The sequence below is a fragment of the Phoxinus phoxinus genome, assembly GCF_949152265.1.
Source record: "Phoxinus phoxinus genome assembly, chromosome: 16".
Lineage (NCBI taxonomy): Eukaryota > Metazoa > Chordata > Actinopteri > Cypriniformes > Leuciscidae > Phoxinus > Phoxinus phoxinus.
Window position 1 is genome coordinate 30,411,926 of NC_136891.1, and position 21,143 is coordinate 30,433,068.

A 21,143-nucleotide genomic window follows, 5' to 3' on the forward strand; every position below is an offset into this window, starting at 1 on the left:
TAAATTATCATTAAAAAACAGTCCAAGACAGAGGAAACAGAACATCATTTATCCGGGAATTTTACCCTGCCCAGAGAATGAAAACTGTAAAACTCTCAGATATAAGGTCCTGAAATACTCTGAAATACTTCCGCTCCGACTCCTCATGACTGATCAACCTTTGTTTTCTGTGGTTATGTGCACTTCAGAGGATGAAGGTAGACATTATCCACCCCAACCAAGAACATTGAACCAAAGCAACACTGTCTCAACAAATTCACTTACAAAGTCAACCCCTTGGCTGTGTGGTTTTAGATGTCATTGTGCCAGAAACATACAAGAGATTACATTATTCCCCAGAATACAAATCTGCACATAAAATTCCATATTGTTTTTTTCCCCCCATTAGGTTTAGGTGTTCACTTTGTGTCCAGTCATCTAAACATTGCTCAAAAAAACAAAAAATATAAATGCTATTATAAATAAAACAGAACTTTTTATTCCCATACACAATACTCAATGTAGTAACTGTTAAAGAACAAATAGCAACTTACAGTAGTTCATTTGAACATTTGGATCAAATAGGCCATGTTTTCCTTACCGCAAACCATTGTGTCTGTTAATAGTTTTTACTGAACATGCTCATTGCACCATTCTGCTATTGATGTGTTCATGTCAGCGTGTTGGCCAGGTTGCCAAAACACCATAAGCCTTCCAGCAGTATCATGAGGAATTCATTGTGCAGCTTGCAGCAGACACGGTTTTGGGCAATAAATTTCCTAAGCTGAATGGAAGCTAAGATCCGCTGAGTCTCATTGTTCTCTGGCTGACCCCTCCCTCACATATCTGGTGCATGACATCAGTTACTTCCTCCTGTAAGCCCCCATGGCTGCTTTGTCCCTCAGGGGCCAGCATTGAAAGTAACAGCAGACTAACACACACCTGTCTGTAGCCAGAGCCACACAGTAATGCACAGACATGACTGGAATAGATGTGACTTTCCTGTATAATGATTACATTCCATTTCAAATCTAAGTTGTAGCTAAGCTATGATTGAAAGACAGGGAACATGTGTTCATAAAAAACACAACGTTTTTAATAGTATCACTGTAAAAAGAGCTAAAAACATGTGAGACATTGAAAATTTAGCTTAAGGGGGGGATATATGGAGGAAGAAAACAGCTGAGAAGAAGGTGGAGGAGAAGAAGACAAAGAAAGATGATGACGAAAAAGATGAACAAGGAGAAGACGAACAAGAAGATGAAGAGAAGGAAGAAGGAGAAAGAGGTGAATACGGAGAAGACGACGAAGAGGAGGTGAAGAAGAACAAGAAGGAAGAGGAGAACAAGGAGAAGAAAAAGATGACGAAGACTAAGAACAAGGAGAAGACAGAGGATGAAGAGAGAAGAAGATGAAAGCTCCTTTTCACATCAGACTTTCTTGGAGTTGGTGGTAAAGAAAATATTTATCACAATGTCTAAGCAAAACAGGAGGCTCTGTCATTTCCTCTTTCAGAAATGCAAGCACTCATTGCTGTGATCGGCAAACTTCATTGCACCGTATCCGCACTCTCCACCACAGCGTGTGTGATGTGTTTTGATGCTTGAGATGGCCAGTGCTGTAATTGAACCCATATATATTTCAGCCAGATCCAGAGGCATAAGATGACAACAACTGCAACAGTTTGTTTCAGTGGGTAACTGCTCACACTAGCTTAACTCTATTATCTGTATAGTTCTATAGTTCTTGTCGGACTGCTAGAATTATTTAAACATAGCGGCAGCATGTCAAGAACATAAGAAAAGACTCCATTGTGAAATGAGAAGAACAAACAAATGTTCATACACATTATTAAAAAAAACTTCAGGCATGTCCTGGAAGAAAAAAAATCATATATTAAAACTGAGGAGTTTGTTTTGAAGTATGAAACTTGCAGAATTTTTTTTATTGTAAAGTAACCTCTATATATCAATATATCAAAGATAAAGATAAAAAAAGCAGGAGAGCAGACTGAAGTTTCACTGAAGTTCAAAGCATTGGCAGCAAATTCTGAGAGGGGTTGAATGTGAGAGGTCATGAGTGCTGGCCGTGTGTCCCGCAGCAGGCCCATGGAGATGAAAGCGGACAGAGCAGTGGTCAGACCGGAGGGGCTGGGTCACAGTCTCCCATCTCCCAGCAAGCCACGCGGCGGACACCTCACCCTGACCCTGACCCCACATCGCAGCCAAGACCTCACTCTCAACCCGGAAATTAGCTTCCTTTCCTAAGCCTCACCCGGCCCACAAAACACACAATGACAAAAAGATACAAAAATCCTGGCTTAATCAAACTGGGGCACTATTAAATGAAACTTTAGCAAGAGGAAGGGCTAGAGCCAATTAATAACACAGCATGGAGCATCAGTGGACAAACATATAGTTATTTATATTAAAAACTAGTGAAATTAAGCAGCGTCACCAAATTGAAATCGCAAAACAATGATGGTTTTCAGGGTTCCTCAAACTCCTCAGGTCTACCACTGATTGGCCAAAATGGGTCACGACGCAATATCCAGCTGGTCAGGATGCTCAAACAGAGCATCACCACATGATAACAAATCAAAATAATCAAACTTCAAACCTTTTTGAAAACAGTGAAACCAACAGATTTTAAAAAATGTGTTACATTGTTCTTCATGCATGTACATAATGTTTTTTAATTTATAGCTGTACATTTTTTTTTTGGAGTATCTTAATAAAAGCCCACAAACATGCACACACAAAGGCAAGCATGGGTCATTTAAAAGTTGACCACACATGCTCTAAGGGTTGTTTTTAGAAGGCTGATTCACAGGTTTCATCATAAATCCTAAGTGAGAATCCAATAGACTTCTCATTATTGAAAACGGCCTTGACCAAACATTGTCAGGAATTCAGACGGAGATATACCTGCCTTAGGCCAGGCAATATTGTTTTTTAGAGAGCAAAAACATGAAGGCAGAGGAATTTGGCCTGAGTGCTGTTTTTAAAAGTCCCAACGAGGTCATAGATCACAGGTTCAATCGTAATCCTGGATCCTATTAGTAACTGAAACATCCAGTTACTTACCAGCAAAGGACGTAATAAAAGAACATAATATGAAGAGGTAGTGGATGGCATCAAAAGATTTAAAGCCATCAAATATATCTGGAAGGAAAGTGTAGACATGCAGACAGAATGGAAAAGAAAAAAAAACAAGATGAGAGTTTCCATCAGATTTCAAGGATAATCACTTACAGTTCCAACTAAAGGGTAGATAAACCCTGCTCCAATGCTGGCACGGACGTCTCTGATGGGCAGGATAAAACCGGTAGGAACACCTTTTTTCTCAGGCATGTGAGAGAGAGACAGGTGGGTCTTGGCCATGCAGATAGGAAGAGCACCAAAACCCTGAGAGATTTACAGACAGTTAGTACCCACATAAGACATGCACAACATCAATCTCTCAACAATATGTTAAGAGGTGGACCCATTGGGCCAAGATTATCTAACCATTTAATATCAATGAGCACACAGCTCAAGAAACATATTTGCAACCAATATAAAACATTAGATGATGCAAGAAAAATTGTGAAAACGTAAAAAAAAAAAGTTTATCATTAGACATCCTTGTCCTCGAAAATATGAAACTTGAGTAGCAAAGAGTTGGTACATTTCTATGAATCAGCTATCAGTTTCAATAAATACATTCAAAACTATCTGTTTGTATAAAAAGTGCATAAAGTTTATAACTATGTACTGTTATATTGATGCATATTATAAATAAAAAAAATGGAGACAAATATTGAATATTAAAAGTTTGAAAAAATTTATAAAAAAACCCAAGCTCAAATATCAAAACTGTTTGTGCATTTGTAAAGTTAAGTGGCAATGTACAGCCCTTCTCACCTGTTGATTGTAGTAGTCTATTTTAGCTTGAGCCTCAGGTGAAAGCTCAATGTCATCAGCACCATAAACCTTTTGTGCAATCGTCCGAATTTTCTCTACAATAGGATCCTGTAAAAAGAAAAAAAATCTCATAATAATTACATAACAAATCAAGGGAGTTCCACACACACACACACACACACAAAAAAGTAGGAGTGTGGGGGGAGTTTGAAATTATTATTTTTTAATTATCAGCTCTAAAATGTAACTTCAGCCTATCTGGTCATAAATCCCCCGTCAGTTCTCCATGTAGATGATTGGGATAGCAAGCACCCGGACATCTAATAGGATAATAGAGGACAGCCAGAGCCAAGAGCAGAGATTACTGTGCCTTTCATAGCATCACTTAATCAAAGTCACAACCTCCAATCTCACTAAGGTTAACTCAAACCAGCTGATGGCTTCCCGGCACTCTGGAAGCAACCCTCAAATCGTACAAGACACTTCTTTAGATACGATCATATTTAAACTACCCATCAGATGCTCTGTCTTTGAGGGGATTCGGTTTTACTTGAGCTCAATATTCACTTTATTTTATTAACGTTTGTCTGTTGTTGTTTTTTTTACACAGATAAATCACAACTGGCCCCACCTGCAGATTGTACAGGAGTTGAAAACGGCTCTCCTGAGATGCAGCTTCCTTCACAGCATGTGCCAGCTCCACAGTGCCCCGCCCACCTCTGGACCAATGATGACACGGAACAACAGCTGAGGCCCCAGAAGCCTCTGCGATGCGACACACCACGTCGATCTCTGCTTGAGTGTCAGTCCTTCAAAGAAAGCGAAATGTCATGGGATCTGACAAGGCAAATCAAAATGGCACAGGGCAAACCACATTTTGGCTAATACTGGAAAGACACATTTATGTGCAAAAAGGCTAAACTAGCACACAATCTGTGGCTGTTTTTTATCAGAGCACTTTGTTTAACTTTTGGTACTCTGCGTCAGCCATGACTGTTTTCTAATGGTTTAATGCACCATATTTTTAAACATCATGTTTTAGGAAGAAAATGCATGCTGGAGAATGAGTTTTTGTAGATGGACCAATCCTTACTTGAAGACATTCAGAGCAACAACCACCGGGACTCCAAAGAGATGAGCGATCTGAATCTGCTTTTTTAAGTTACTGCAGCCATCTGCAACCAGCTGCAAATTCTGATGAAAAAAGTAAACAGACAATGAATTTGTTAAAAAATAAAACAAAATGAAGAAGTTTAAATGGCTGGAATAAATTATAATTAACATTTAAATCACAAGATTTAAAATAAGTGGATTTTTAGAGAAATTAAATAGACAAAATTGGAAAGCATTAAAATCTTAGTTGGATCTGAATGATTCATCGGGATCTTCATGAAAGGATGAGTGAGTTAGAGAACAGCTAAGCTTTCAGAGGAAACTTCCGGCTCTTTTCTTTTAAACTCAATTGTTGCTCATGGAGCAGAACCAGTCTCAGAACCAGTCTCAGGCTCAGGAGACATGCTTTGGTGCTTTCTGTTTCTCATTACAGAACCACACAATTAGCTTAAGCACTTGAGTTATTTTCTCAGCTGGGTTGCTTTAGAGAGACTGATGAAAAGCAGGTACGGCATTTATGAGACTACAACTCCCATTACGCCTCTGTGTCTCTAGCTTCAACAACACAGATTGTATTTACCCTGTTAATTGAATAACACAAACCACATTAGGGAGGAAGAGGGGAGCTGGAGAGGGTGGAGGAGATGTGCTCTGGGCCTTTGCTCAAACCCTCATTCATTTACTCCCCTTCCTCCTTCCAACCCTCTTTATTTTCATCCTGCCTTTGGGGAGCAATATCGCCACTTATTGTTGGAATAGGATAGTACATAAGTTGTGTTAAAAAAGAAAGAAAAGAAAAAAAAAAGTGTTCAAAACATAGTTCCTACTAAAATTAAATCACTAAATCATTAGACTTACAAATATAATTTGAAGCAAGATTGGTAAATAAACATTGCTTACCTCATTGATATATTCTTTAGGCAGTGGTACACCAGCTGTGACCTTTAAAAATATACAGTATATACAGACAATTGTAAATATATCAAATGTATTTTTAATGCTGTAATGCATATAAAGGGACATGTGAATGTGCACACACACACACACACACACTTACATTTGGTCCACCTCCATGCATCTTCAGAGCTCGTACAGTTGCCACCAGCACCACAACATCAGGCCTCAGCCCAGACGTCCGACACTTAATGTTGAAGAACTTCTCCATGCCAATGTCCGCACCAAAGCCAGCCTCCGTCACTGAGCAGGAAATTAAACAATATTGAGAGCTTTTATAAATAAGACCTTGATATAAAAACTGTTCTGTTGTGCTAGATACTGATGCAAACAAACATTCTGCATCTATACCTTATTATTACTGCACAGAGCCAGATAAGAGCACGACACTCACACATGAAAGCAACCTACAATTACGTAATAATCTGATTGTCCCCACATTACAGAAAGAGTTATTGCCATTAATTATAATAAGTATATAAATACAACCATTTTAAGAGTGAGCATTGAGTGCTCCACATATGTGTTACTGCCATCATGAGTGAGTGATGGCACATTTTCACAAGTGCTGTCAATGGTGTACAACACGAGCATCACAAACGGTTTTGATCAGATGATTTCAACTCCACTGTATTTTCCTTTCCCCTACATGCCACTTTTGTTTGTTTTCTACTGTTTGGGTTTGAACAGGTCAGTATTAATGTGTATGTGCCAATGAACAGTAAACATGTGTGGAGTCTTTCCACGCATCCATTTTTCCCAGAACTCTGCAAGCTTCCTGTGCTACTTCCCAGGCCTTTGGAGCAGGAGGGAATGGGAAGGGTAATGTTGTTATTTCCACCAGAGAGGTCTGGCTTATTTTCTGAAGCTCTGCATGTGTGTGTGTGTCTGTGTATATACAGCTATCTTTGTGAGGACCAGTTTGAGATTTAGACCATCGGAGGCCAAAGAGAGAAAAGTGAGGACATTTTAGCCAATCCTTAGTTTCTAACAAAAAATATTCACGGAATCAGAGCGTTATCCTAGAGACCGCGCTCATGACCTTGGGAAGACCAGATGCCATAAGAAAGTAAACCACCTCCTATATGATGCTCCCTATAAACGAGTGTACATCACCAGGCCTCAGATTATCCACACACCAGTCAGGCACAGATTTACAGCCATCTCGGGTCTGAGAGAGAATGTAAGGTGGGAGTATGTTATCGGCCTTCAGGAACTTTCAGAGAATTCGGAATTAACAGCACATCTATCAGTCTGAGGTCTGAGCGTGATCAGTTTAGTTTGGGTAGACTAAAGGTTAGAAAACCACCGCAGTGCTCAGAAATACCAGTGAAGCAGATCTGTAGTGTATAATCAGCTGATATAGGCAACGTCCTCCCTCTCACCCACAGCAAAAACACTACATACCACACATACATTGGCTTCAGGTAACGCATACACACGTCCCCCTCTTTCACTAACATTTTGCAAAAGTCAACAAACTCCCAGCATTCCTGCTGTTTGTTGATGCTGACGCTCCAAGTCCAATATGGACTTCTTTGAATGTCACAAACGAGAAAGGTCCTAGTTTCTTGTCTTTCGCAATACAGTAAATCAAGCGATTAATTTTTTCACTGTCCTCTGGGGCTTGGGGCTCTATAAAACAACTAGGGCTGCAAGGTTTTGGGGGTGGGGTGGAAGGGGGTCTAATTGCAATTTTTCTAATAAAAATGTTAATTGTAAAAAAAAAATTCAGATGCGGAGATGGAGTGGAGCAGCATCTAATGTGAAGCAAGCTGCTCTGAGACGCTGAAAACACCATACGCATGTAATAACACTGTGCCGCGCTTCACTCTGAAACACACAGCCCATATTTAATTAATTAAATCGCAGCCTTTGCTATTTGATCATCACACTAAGCCATATTCGCAATTTCGGTTTTTGTATTTCAAATAATCGTGAACGCCCTAAAAGTTCTCTTTCAAAAGAATTTACTATTTACACGCTGGCAGAAAAAGAATCTCAAATTCCAGAGGCTGTAACTCAACACAGCTCTTGGCCAGTTTAGTAGGCAGTGTTTTCATTGGGCTCACACACTTCAGCTTGTCCTTAAATGAAGGGGTGAAGCTTACACTGCTCTTAGCGTGGACCACAGGGCCTCCGCCATTCCCAGCATTCTTTTAGTGTCTGGGGCATGTCGTTGAGCAGGGGAGGGAGGGAGGGATAGGGAATAAAAAGGATAGAGAGGAGCAAAGGAATGAGAGAGAAATGGAGAGAGGAAGTGATAAAGTGACGGAGAGATGGCAAGATAAAGTGTGTGTGTGTGTGTGTGTGTCGCAGGCCTGTATGTTCAGGTGTGCCGACACTGAGAGGATTAGTTGGATTCAGCTTTTTTTAAAAACAAAAGAAACATTCTTCTGGGTTTTAAGATAAAGGATTCAGTGTTGTGCCAAATTCTATATACTTGTAGAAAATTATTTTAATAATTAACATCGTCATAACTTCGTAAAGACGGTCAATTAACGCAATTTAAATGGTCACATTATATAAGCTATAAATTGTTAAATTAAACCTTTCTTGTTTTTTCCAGTTTAGCATAACAGAAAGACATGCCACTAGCCAATTACTCAGACATCGAGTCACTCACTTAGCATAACATTAACTGATTAGCCATTTAGCCTTATGCAAGTTGCTACATGTGCAAGTCAAAATTATATACTGCCATTAAAATGTTTGTGTTAAGACTTTTTTTTTGAGGAAATTAATACTTTTATATCAGCAAGGATGCATTAAATTGATCAAAAGTGACAGTAAAGATATCTCTAATGTTACAAAAGTATGTTCTAATGTTTCAAATAAATGCTGTTCTTTTGACCTTTCTATTCATCAAAGATTCCTGTAAAAAAGTATCACGGTTTCCACAAAACCGTGGAAGCACAACTGTTAATTCCACATTGAGAATAATAAGAAATGTTTCTATAGCATCAAATCAGCATATTAGATTGATTTCTGAAGCATCATGTGACACAAAAGACTGGAGTAATGAATGTTGAAAATTGTGCTTGTCCATCACAGAAATAAAATACATATTAAATGGTATTAAAATAGAAAACAGTTAAATTAAATTTAAATAATATTACGGTTTTACTCAATTTGTGATCAATATAATAATGATAAATTTGATCATAAATGCAGTCTTGGTGAGCATAAGAGACTGGTTTCAAAAACAAAAAAATCTTACTAACAAACTTTTAAACCGTAATGTTTTAATACATATAGTATTTAGTATTAATAGTATTCATATTTTTAATTACATATACACTACTATATTTCATGTAATATATTTCATTGTTTAATTACATTATCAATTGTTGGTTGTTAAGGGTAGGGTGATTGAATTTTGCACAACACCAGATCTTGTGATTTTATTCAAGCTGTAGAGGCCAATAAGCATGTGCGACCTCTCATGAGCAGGAGTCTGATTTGAACCAGAAAACAACTCTACTGTTATTGTGTTAACTTACCCCCAGCATAGCCTTTGTCTCTAGTCAATGAAAGCAGTGGTGTGCGACTGAATGTGTTTGTTTGTGTGTGTGCACCCACCAACATAGCCTTCTTCTCCAACTAGTTTAAGAGCCAGCTTGTCTGCCAAGATAGAGGAGTTTCCATGGGCGATGTTAGCAAAAGGTCCAGCATGCACAAACACTGGAGTGCCCTGACATGACAAAAACAAACAATATCAGTGCAAACCAAGCCAGACATGCATTACAAATGACTGACACTGTGAATCAAGATTACACCTGAAAATTACAGTAGAAATGACCATGTTAAGAGCTGGTAACTGACAATACAAGCTATAGGGTTTAACTGGTCAATCTCCACATCTGAGGTTGTTATTTAAATAAAAGACGTGGTTGCGCTCTATCAACTACAGTAAACTTTAAACATTGTGAAAGTCTGTTTCATCATCATCATCAATCTGAGCCAGAAAGCATTTAAAGCTCAGTGAAAATGTGGGGTTTGAACTGATGACCCTGAGGTCCTCTGTAACTTCCCAAACACTGAAAAGCGACACCAAACACACTGACAGCTGAAGGGACAGGAAGGAGAGAGTGCAGGAAGATGGAAAGGGAGTACACAAAACAAAGAATGGAGTGATGGTGAAGTCATTTAAATTCAGGAAAAGGATGGAAGGTCGAAACAAAAAAAAAAGCTCTTCATCAATGGAGACAACCTTCCTTTATTTACATAAACTTATCACTGCATCCTCTTTCCACTACTTCTGCAGGTGCTGATATAAACATTATAAAATATTCTACATTAGCAGATCACCTTTTGAGACTCAAAGAACCAAAAGACAAGTCAAATGAGGCAAGTTGAGACATGAAATTATCATTAACACAAGCCTGCCAGAGCCCTGAGACGATTCATCAAATTGATTCAGTTCACTTTAACACATTTGTTAAAAAAAAAACAATTTCGTGATTTTACTTGATTAATTATTAAAAAGCATTTTCAGAAACAGCAGGGCACAAAAAGTTTTGTTATTTAGTTTGTAGGAGTCAACATCTTAAGAGTTACATTTTCTACTATCACCGTTTTTTGTTGTTTTTGGACAAAAAGAGTGCGCATCCATGCGCATCTACAGTACATATCAGTCTTGCACCAACTGAACCCTCATATAAAATTGATGAAATGTGATAAACATCAACTGTAGTTAGATTTTGACAATGCGTAGCTCATCATAACCTAAACTATTCACACAAGTTTAAAACATCAATCAGTACTGATAAAGGTCACCCAGTAACTTTTTTCCATCTGTAAAACAATTCAATTTACTGCAACAAGTTTGCCCACAAAGTGTACATCAGTGGCAGCTTGTCAACAAGTCCAAGTGAAAGAATGAGTGATGGAAAGAGAGTGTATGGTTTTCCAGTGAACTGTCCTCTGAAAAAAGTTTTGCAGAAATAAAAAACTACAATATCAAAAAACTGGAAAGGGAAAGATTGGAGCTCTCTGCCCTGTGAGTGTGGAAAAGAGGAGAGATTTGGCATGCCAAGCCAGGAAAGTTAGAAAACAGGAAAAACCAAGCAAGAAAAAGCACAGCAGGCAGGAACAGGTTGGTTATGAACTTATGACTCTATAGGTTGGTATTGACTCTAAATGACAAATTTTTCCCACAAATTTTTCTTAACTAGTAGTTTAACTACAAATTGACGGAGAATTAGTATCAATGTTGAAAACGGTTTATTTTATTTTTTTTGCTGAGATCATGTGCCCTGGCCACATTCCCTCCAATGGCCCTTGCCAATCATGGCCTACTAATAATCCCCATCCTTTGAATTGGCTCTATCACTCGCTCTCCTCTCTCCACCTGTATCTGGTGTGTGGTGAGCGCACTGGCACTGGTGTTCTGTGGCTGCCGTCATATCATCCAAGTGGACGCTCACACTGGTGGTGGTTGAGGAGAGACCCCGACATGACTGTAAAGCGCTTTGTGTGTACAGTAGTACATATGAAAAGCGCTATATAAATGCCTCATTCATTCCTTCATCATGATACATTTAAGTATTCTGAGATGTTCAAAATAACAGCTTTTGAAATAGAAATTTAAATGTCTTTTTTTGGAAATAGGCTCATTTTCCAACTCCCCTAGAGTTAAACAGTTGAGTTTTACCGTTTTCGAATCCATTCAGCCGATCTCCGGGTCTGGCGGTAGCACTTTTAGCATAACTTACCATAGATCATTGAATATGATTAGACCGTTAGCATTTCGTTAGCAAAAAAAATGACCAAAGAGTTTCGATATTTTTCCTATTTAAAACTTGACTCTTCTGTAAATACATCGTGAACTAAGACCGACAGAAAATGAAAAGGAACGGTCACTAACGGTCTAATCAGATTCTATGATCTATGCTAAAAGTGCCACCGCCAGACCTGGAGATCGGCAGAATGGGTTCGAAAACGGTAACTCAACTGTTTAACTCTGTGTGATGCTGAGAGAAACATCAGTCTATATAAACAAATGGTTTACTTGGCCAAACAAATCTAAACTACTTTTTTTGAAAAAGTATTATTTTATGGATAATGTCCCTAAAGGGTAGTTGTAAGATTCAGCTGGGGACAATTTTGTCCCTAACCTGCAGCTAACATCGCAGACACACAATAAGTTAACATCAATCCATTAGAGACACATTTTCTCCAGACACTCAACAAATCTCACATCTTTTGTCTACTACTGTCAATCAAACAGGATTATCTGTGGACACATGCATTCACACACACTTCCTCTCTCACTCGTTCACACACACATACTTGCATACATCCCAATCCCAGCAGGGACATTATAGCCCAGAGTAATATTCCCACAACCCTTTGCTGCCTGGTTTGTTCTGATACGATTCCTCTTCACAGAAGAAACAGGAAACCAGGCAGGAAAGGTTTCACAAAGCAGTTCTGTGGCTCTCTCTACAAACATGCGACTCTTATGCATGTCACGCGCAAAAACACACGTCCGTAACACCAAACATCAATCACTAGTCATTAGCATGTTTAAAAGCCATAAAGATGAAAGGCATTCCAACAATCATGCTTTTCACCACTGTCTATTTCTCATTTCCAGTTTTCTCATAGTGTTCAGGGTTTGATAGTTAAAGACAGAGACACACTCCCACTGAGCCAAAACTAAAACCAGATGTGCATGTGTTACTGTAGGAGTGTGTGTTTTCTGTGTCAAGCCTCTAATATCCTATCACTTCACCAACGCTGAGAGTATCAAGTTTGGGAGTTTCCATCAAGATAGGACAGTTATGTGTGCATGTGTGAGGGAGACAGAATAAGAAAAATAGCACAAGCGAGCGACTGTGTAAAAGATACTGAGAGTTTGGGGTACAGGAACAGGGAAGAGGTCTCACCTCCAGTGTCTGCATCAGTGTAGGTTTGATAGCATCTTTCATGAGGACTGCCAAAGCCCCAGTTACACCCTGAGAGAACCAAAGAGCAAAGCAATGTCAAAATATTTAGCAGTTGCTAAATGTCTTTATAGTAGGGCTGACAATTTGCGACTAAATAAACTAAGCAATAATAAAATGAATAAAACAGGACAGAGAAGTTGAAATTCTCTTTATCCACATTATATATATATATAAATTATATGTTAAATGTGGATTAAGTGTATTTATATAAATATATGTGTATACATTTAATGTTTTCATAAAATGATCAGGTGATTAAAAGTCACTCCACAGACAGCACTGCTCAAGTTCACGCTCACACACACCAAGTCATCGGCAGTGATCGGCTGGCCATTTCTGCTGCTGCCCACAACCATACGCCCCAGTCTGGCCCGCATGTCAGCCAATCCATCTGTCAGAGCGAGGATAGCCATGATCTCACTGGCCACCGCAATATCAAACTGGGTCTGTAAGAATGAGAGGGGAAAGATCACAGTGATGATTTAGTGCGATTTTCATCAAAATGAATCGTTAGGAAATAAGACAGTGGAGAGATTTGTCAGACTCAGACACACACACGCAACATCTGCCAAGTCTGGTTCTTTATCACATACAGTAAACTGCTCCCACATGTGTCCAAGACAACCCCAGCTGGACTAAAACCGAGCTGTCCTGGTTTAACTCTCAGCTAATAAATACTCCCCCAATAAAACAGCTGGGAGTAGAGGAGTGGTGGCCAGATGCCTTATCAGGAGAGACGGGCCGCTTAACACACACCACTTGTGTCATCATTACTTGCCATTTAAGTCCATTTACAGCACCCTAATTGCTGAGGTGATCCGAGTCAATGTTTGCAAAGCTTGAGGTAACATGCTTAAGTGAATTTGTTTTCAATTTCAAACATACACACGCACTCTTGCGGTCTGTCCAAAACACATATAGTATACTGTACTGTATGTCTCTCAAGAACAAAAGTGCTGTGGTGTAGTGCACATTTTAGTGGTTTTGGTACAGTGGGAGGGAGACGAATGTAAGCAAATGCTTGGCCAGCTCACAGGGTTTGCTATGCGCACAATAACACCCTTTTTTGAAACGTTTGCTATTACTTAGACTGTTTCCCATTGAGGAGCATGCGGTTATCTGCCTGATTTGGTTTAAAAGTAATTATTTATGACAGCAGTTGACATACTGCAGGACTTTTATTCCAGTTAAGGGAAAAATACATAAAGGTAAAAGAGGGATAGAGAAAGATTTAGAGCAGCGGGAGGCAAATAATCAGAGGAAAAGTGACAAAACTACTATGCATCACCTTTAAACGGTTGGCTAATTGAATCAGAAGTATGAAGCACCTACCTGGCGAGCATGGCCTTTTTCTGTGTTGGCCTGGCCAACAGTGATCTTGCGCAGAAATCGGTCATTGGTATCAACGACTGTTGGAAACAAGAACACACAATTTGAAATCAGAATGAAAAAAAAAAAAAAAAAATTCTACCTTAGAATGGTTCAACCAAAAAATAGTGTGCTCATTTACTCATGTCATTCCATTTTTCATTTACATTTATGCATTTGGCAGACGCTTTTATCCAAAGCGACTTACATTGTATTTCAAGGTACACATTTACATTCTTAGTTCTTGCTTTCTCTGGGAATTGAACCCATGACCTTGGCGTTGCAAGCGCCAGCGCTCCACTGTTTGAGCTACAGGAAAGCTCCAACCCTATATGACTGACATTATTCCATTAAACACAAAAAGAAGTCATTAAGGATGCACTAGTCACTTATTTCCATGCAATTGAATAGGATTCATTATATTTTTAAGGGTCACCTAGTCCTCCAGACAAATAGACTTTGTACCTTTTTTTTAACCAGATCAGATTAACTGAAAATGCCTGGCTAAATGCGTTTATTAATTTATTTATTTATTGCACAAGTCAGACATACATTCATAAATGTTTAATTCTAGCTGAATTTCTCCTTTATACAACTACCTATGATAAAAACTAAGCATAAAAATCTATTGCGTGGCAAGCAAGACAAGGCTGAGGGCGCTACACCGGTCTCGTTTCTCTCACGGAGGAGCTTCGGAAGCATAAAAGGAGGAGCGACGACAGTGAAGGACGAGAGAGGATCAGGCCTGGACTTTTACAGTACGTTACGTTTTGTTTCTGTGTGTTTCCTTTACTTTCGTTTTGTGTTTATTTATTTATAGTAAAGTTTGTGAACGTTCGCCATTTTACGCCTCCTCCTTCCCACAACAACTTACTTCGTCACATGTTTCAATTGCAATATTTATGGATTTTTTTTTTTGATAAATGCAATATTGTTTTCAGGTTGCAATAACATCACTTTGTTTGGCACTTTCTATCTGCTCAGCGAAGCAGCGTTGTATCTGAAGACAACGTCTGGAGAGAATCATGTCATAAGGGAGCCGGACAGATTTCTCAGATCTGGCAGTCACTGCAGAGGAGATGTATGAGACAATCTAATGAATCTCAAAAAACTAATGACCTAAAGAGACCCAGAGGGATGGACGCCAAGAAAAACCATAACCTTGCAATAAGCATGCATTCCTCAAAGACTTTTTAAATTTCTGTTTTTTTTTCTTGCAGCCAAGCTAAATGTATGAGGGGGCAGTTTGAGACAAACACAACTCCCAAAGGGCCAGGAAGATGGAGGAGAAAGAATTCAAACCCTGGTATTTTCTCATAGAAATGCAGAACAATTATTATAAGCCTCATTTTAAACATGTCATGGGCAACAAAAATGACAACAGTGGTTAAGTCTGCTTTCTGGCTGTCTCCCATATTCCTCTTGTGTATCTGTTTCAATTCATCTATCTGTGAGAACATATGGCAAATCGAAAACATTTAATCTGAAGATTGATTAATAACATTATTCACTGTGATATCTTCCTATAACGAACATGGAAAATGGTTTAATCACTACATTTATGAACGTCACAGAGAAAGTTGTGAGGATCTTCTCAAACACACAGACAGTTTCGCATTCGCAGCGGGAGAGAGATGTAAAGCTGTTCTTAATCTTCCAGGCCCCTCATCTTAGTGTGCACTTTTGAACCGACAGAGTAAATATCCCATCAGTCATTGCAGCACTATCTTCTGAATGTAGGGTAAAGGCAGCAGATGTTCCCAGGCGGCCACGAGTGAAATGGGAAACACCCCGATCCAGCTGAATCTCATCCCCCAGTGATCGCAGCTATCAGAGGCCACTGCGTCATAACCGGACGCAGAAGGTTACAGCTGGCATCTCTCCCAGGTGCGAAGAGTAGACCCGGAACTGCATGTGTTCAAGAAGGGACTAGTTCTCAAAAACTGCTTACAAATGTAATGACATGGCCAGTTTATAATGGCGTTCCACTATCCGATTGAAAAAGAAGTTATAAATCAGTAAAATGTAGCCGATGGCCACATATTGTCACACTGCTTGCTTCAGCTCACAGACTGCCTTCTGTATCATATTTCCTGCACCACAATCTCTCAATCTTTCTGTGACTTCTCGGATTCTCGTAAGAACATACCATATGAAGAACAGTAAAGCAATCTACATTGCACAAGATCCTACCTCGCTGCCATGTGATCTTCTCAGGGTCAAGGTCAAGACGGACAAATGCGCTGACCTCTTGCGGTGTGAGGTCACTGGGGTCAGATTTGTTTATTCCAAGACGCTGAAAACAACAGTGAGGCAAAGACAGACACAAGTGCACGGATTACCATGATGAAAAAGCTGATCACATTAAACAAACCTACTATTAAAACATTTGTATAACTGCTCTAAGTGTTGGCCTTGACTCAGATGAAGAATTCGGGAGATTTTTCCTAAATGGCAAATTGTGTGGTCATAAATTTCTTTCAGACCATCTTTTTAATTAGATTTGTCTCCGAAACTTTGATTGTCTCTCGTAAATTTACCAGCTTTGCCTTTCCAAATGTAAGTCACCCCAATCTTGTCCCTGAGCAAACAAACAGTTTGTGTTTAAAGAAGTCTCTCAGCTTATCGGTGTCACAGTCAACATAACACAACAATTAAAAAGAGAAAAACACTGAAACTTGTGAACGGCTGAGACTTGCTGTGAATTATAGCCTTCGCAGTAGCTGTATGAGGACCCCTAATGGTTATCAGATGTACTGCATTCAGATATTTACAGCGTTCCTATTTACTGGATAAGAACTAAAAACTATTTTATTTATTTTTTCAATTTCAACCTGACAGAATGTTTTGCTTGGCATAACTAGAAAAAGTAATGTAATTTTTTTTAACAGGTTTTATTAATATACATGACTTTTCCAGGTCTAATTTTTTTATATAAAAACATTTAAAATTAGATACCCAATTAATCCAGGATTACAGAAAGCCTGATTCCTCAATGAATATGAAAAAATAAAATAGTAGAGGGGATGAACTAAAATAAGAAATAGACATTTTAGTAGTTTTAGTTTATTTTAATGCTTGTTTTGTCTTATTTTACAAGTTATTTAGAGTTTCCCTTGGAGGTTTGCTGAAGCTCCCGTCCCACTAATTGAAATCCACTGCTCTAGTGACTTTTGTGTCAAATGATGAGGGCATTATGAAGTAATAAAAGTAAAAAAAAAAAAGTCAGAGGTACAAAGATCTCTTTCAGACTCACCTGCAGGCGAGCCAGCTGTATAGGAGAGAAGCGTCTCACGCTATTAACAGACGGCACTAGTCTGCCGTACAGGGCCTAAAAGGACAAATAAAAATAGCTAAAGGAAGTACTAAATATGCAGCCTTGTATATAATAGAACCAGAAACAATCCCCTTTAATTACACTGCTATTGATCAACTAACTATTGATTGGCCACAACATTGAATCCCAGTCCTGTGTGAAATCACAAATACCTGTACATTATGATTGTTTACCTTGTCTGATTGGGTAGCTTCATGGAGAATGCGGGCATCAATAGCTGCCGCCACTAGATTATTGGCTGCAGTAATAGCGTGGATGTCTCCTGTGAGGTGGAGATTAAACTGAGAGAAACAGAGAAAGTGAGAGATAGGAAGCTGCTCTCTGAAGCTGCTGATAAATGCAGTATCTGCTCTCTCACACAGACACATTTAGTGTTGCCCAAAAGTCTGAAATCAAATTGAAAATCTAGGAAACTTATCTAGACATAAATGTCAAACTATTAAGAAAAATTAGTCAAAAGCAAAATGTGGATATTTTAAGACGAAATTCTTAATTATGTTATTTTTCCATTTAAACTTTCCGTTCAAATTGAATGGAATTGCTGCTATTAACTGGTAGTAAAAGAAAATTAATTATAAAAGTACAAAACAAAACAAAAGAAAGTGCAGAGTCCAAAAGTCTGAGACCACTAGTGAATCTCAGTGTCTGTGTGAGTTCTTCAAGGGCTTTCATCAGTTGTGGCATACTAAGGGAAAGGGTTTTGTGATAGCGGGAGACAGGATGTCTGTTGTCACTCACCTCCTCCATAGGAATGACCTGTGCGTATCCCCCGCCCGCCGCTCCTCCTGCAGGGAGACAAAATAATGAAGCAGACTGACAAACACGACAGCAAAGAAAACAAGACAATATGTCTGAGATAGCCAGACATTAGCTCTGATCCAAGACTTTGTGAGCAGCCTTGCTGTGTATAGCCTAATACGTGACTGAATTGAAAATATACAAAGGACTCGTGATAACACATTATCTTAGAAGGTTGCTTAATTCTGATGTCTACATTTTGGTACAACCAGGGTCCGAAATTAACTTTTTGGGTCACCTGCCACGGGGACTGGTAGATTAAAAAATCCACCAGCCAAGCATATTTTTTACCGGCCAAAATAATAAACAGCCTTTTTGTGTCACATATACATTAATTTCAGTACATTTAATTGAGATAATAAGGTATTATGTTGAATACAAACATAAAAAATTGTCCAGAGCAAAATTTGAAATTTAGGCTATAACAAACATTTTTTTTTTTTTTTTTTTTTTACACACACACACAATCTCTCTCTCTCTCTCTCTCTCTCTCTCTCTCTCTCTCTCTCTCTCTAGTTTTTATGTTGAAAGGAATGGCTACTGTTCATTTGCACACACATTTCTGTCATTTTCTATCTGAAGCTATATTGCCTGCAACATTGAAAACTCTTGGTCTCTTGTGTTTAGCGCGAAAGCTCATGTGATTGCTGCCGGACAGTCGTGCCGTGTACCGGCTGCTTTGACGCGATTATCAGTTTAACTGACTCGAAACGTGTGCAATATCTCACGACCTCCCGAGTGTCCGAACATTTTATTTTATTATTTACTAACTAAACGGAAAATCTACCAGCATTTGGCGCTTGGCGGGTGTTAATTTGCTGAAGATTGCGGGATGCTGAAGACAGCGCTTAGGAGACGGTGAAGCCTTTATACTTTCGCCTGGCTCCACTGAGAGAGAGAGAGCGCGCGCGCGACCGGGGCTCGCTCTCTCTCTCTGCTCGTTCTTCAGTTAAACATGCGCCCTGTCACACGCGCAGCAGTTCGTCTACATTCGGCTACTCACCGATCAGATATGACTATGGCGGGACAAACATTTTATTACATTACTATTTTGGTATGAACATTCACCCGCCAGTGTGGCGGATAGCCTTTTGAGATTTACTCGCCAAATGGAAAATCTACCCGCATTTGGCGCTTGGCGGGTGTTAATTTCGGACCCTGGGTACAACCTACGGGAAGTGCATCTCTGATTCCTTAAATTGCTGTTAGTTATTGTTATCCATACACTATCAAACTAATGTACAGCAAACAGACAAAAACACACCTTTGACTCCAAACGTTGGGCCCTGGGAAGGCTGTCGCAGACAAGCGAAGGAGTTCAGCTTGAGATGAGCGGAGAGGGCCTGGACCAGACCTATGGTCACTGTACTCTTCCCCTCACCCAGAGGAGTGGGAGTTATACTGAAAAACATAGACCGAAAAAATGATCAACATATGCTTTCCCACATTCAATGAGAGGAGGTTGTGAATCTAGATCTATTCATCCTGATCCCTTCCTCTCTTTTCTTTTTCCCTCTGATCTCACTATATTAGACTGCCGGCAAACCCTCTCCCCATCAGCATCCTTCCTCCCTCTCTCTCTCTCTCTCTCTCTCTCTCTCTGTGTCTATGTGGAGTGGCTTTTTTGGCAGTGCAGTAAAGGCATGCCAGTGGTTGACAGTAATTGAGTAGGCCGTGTGGGGAGGGCAGTGCTGCTTCACAGCATCTGTAGGCAGAACAAAGAGCGCGACTTAAAGAAGGAGAGTTAGGGGAGAGGGAAGGGGCCGCTGATAAAGCCAGGGGTCTGCGCATTCCCCACACACATAAAAGAGCCCCTGATCGGAGCTGACCGAGCCACGCTTCACACACACGGATGAAAGGGAGGCTCCTGGTGGGCTTGAGAGCCAGTGGTAGATAAGATCCCTGGGTCCACCAATCATTCTCTCTAGGAATGTAGAGGCAGAGTACAAACACGCACACGGACTTGAGCGTGAAAACACGGTCACTCTTTAGTTTAGAGTCCAATTCTCATTATTAACTAACTATTAACTACGACTTTTGCGTCAATAAACTCCTAATTATTGCTTATTAATAGTTAGTAAGGTCATTGTTAAGTTTAGGTATTGGGTAGGATTAGAAATGTTGAGTATGGTCATGCAGAATAAGGCATTAATATGTGCTTTAGAAGTAATAATAAACAGCCAATATCCTAGTAATATGCAAGCTAATAAGCAACTTGTTAATAGTGAGAATTGGACCCTAAACTAAAGTGTTAGTAAACACACAAACATTGACCTGAAGATTTCCTAAAATGCTTTTGACCTCTTTAAGTATTAGTATGCATCTTATTCATGTTGTTGCAATACAAAAATGGTGGTCATGACTTTATCTTCCAGTAACTGATTAAAATACAAAAATTAAAAAGCAGATTTACAGATTAAATAACCTGATCAACAAATGAATCGAAGTTTTCTGAACTTTGTGGTTCAATAAAAATTTGTATCATTGCTTTAGTGTCATATCAGTTTAGATAAGTATTGAGATTGATGTAAAAATTGATGTCGCACCCTGCCACCAGGACATATTTGCCATCAGGCTGATGTTGGAGGCGGTTGAGGAGGGACAAACGGACTTTGGCTTTGGTGATCCCGTAGGCTTCCAGCTCTTCCGGAAGCAGCCCAATCTCCTGAGCCAGCTGGGATATGGGCTTGGGAATCTGTGCCCTGGAGATCTCGATATCACTGAGGGTTACAGAAA

General features: G+C 39.4%; 1 protein-coding gene across 1 annotated transcript in view; it reads right to left on the reverse strand.

Moving 5' to 3' along the window:
• mthfd1l (methylenetetrahydrofolate dehydrogenase (NADP+ dependent) 1 like) overlaps nt 1-21,143 on the reverse strand; it is a 30,957-nt gene that overhangs the window by 4,162 nt on the left and 5,652 nt on the right. Inside the window, exons 11-26 of the mRNA XM_079584779.1 lie at nt 20,954-21,127; nt 19,672-19,808; nt 18,348-18,394; nt 17,783-17,890; nt 17,529-17,603; nt 16,466-16,568; nt 14,237-14,313; nt 13,210-13,350; nt 12,845-12,913; nt 9,534-9,645; nt 6,055-6,194; nt 5,898-5,939; nt 4,978-5,078; nt 4,516-4,693; nt 3,885-3,992; nt 3,234-3,386 (exon numbers count right to left, since the gene is read on the reverse strand). Of these exons, the coding sequence (XP_079440905.1) occupies nt 3,234-3,386; nt 3,885-3,992; nt 4,516-4,693; nt 4,978-5,078; nt 5,898-5,939; nt 6,055-6,194; nt 9,534-9,645; nt 12,845-12,913; nt 13,210-13,350; nt 14,237-14,313; nt 16,466-16,568; nt 17,529-17,603; nt 17,783-17,890; nt 18,348-18,394; nt 19,672-19,808; nt 20,954-21,127 (1,765 nt within the window). The remainder of the gene's footprint in view (nt 1-3,233; nt 3,387-3,884; nt 3,993-4,515; nt 4,694-4,977; nt 5,079-5,897; nt 5,940-6,054; nt 6,195-9,533; nt 9,646-12,844; nt 12,914-13,209; nt 13,351-14,236; nt 14,314-16,465; nt 16,569-17,528; nt 17,604-17,782; nt 17,891-18,347; nt 18,395-19,671; nt 19,809-20,953; nt 21,128-21,143) is intronic.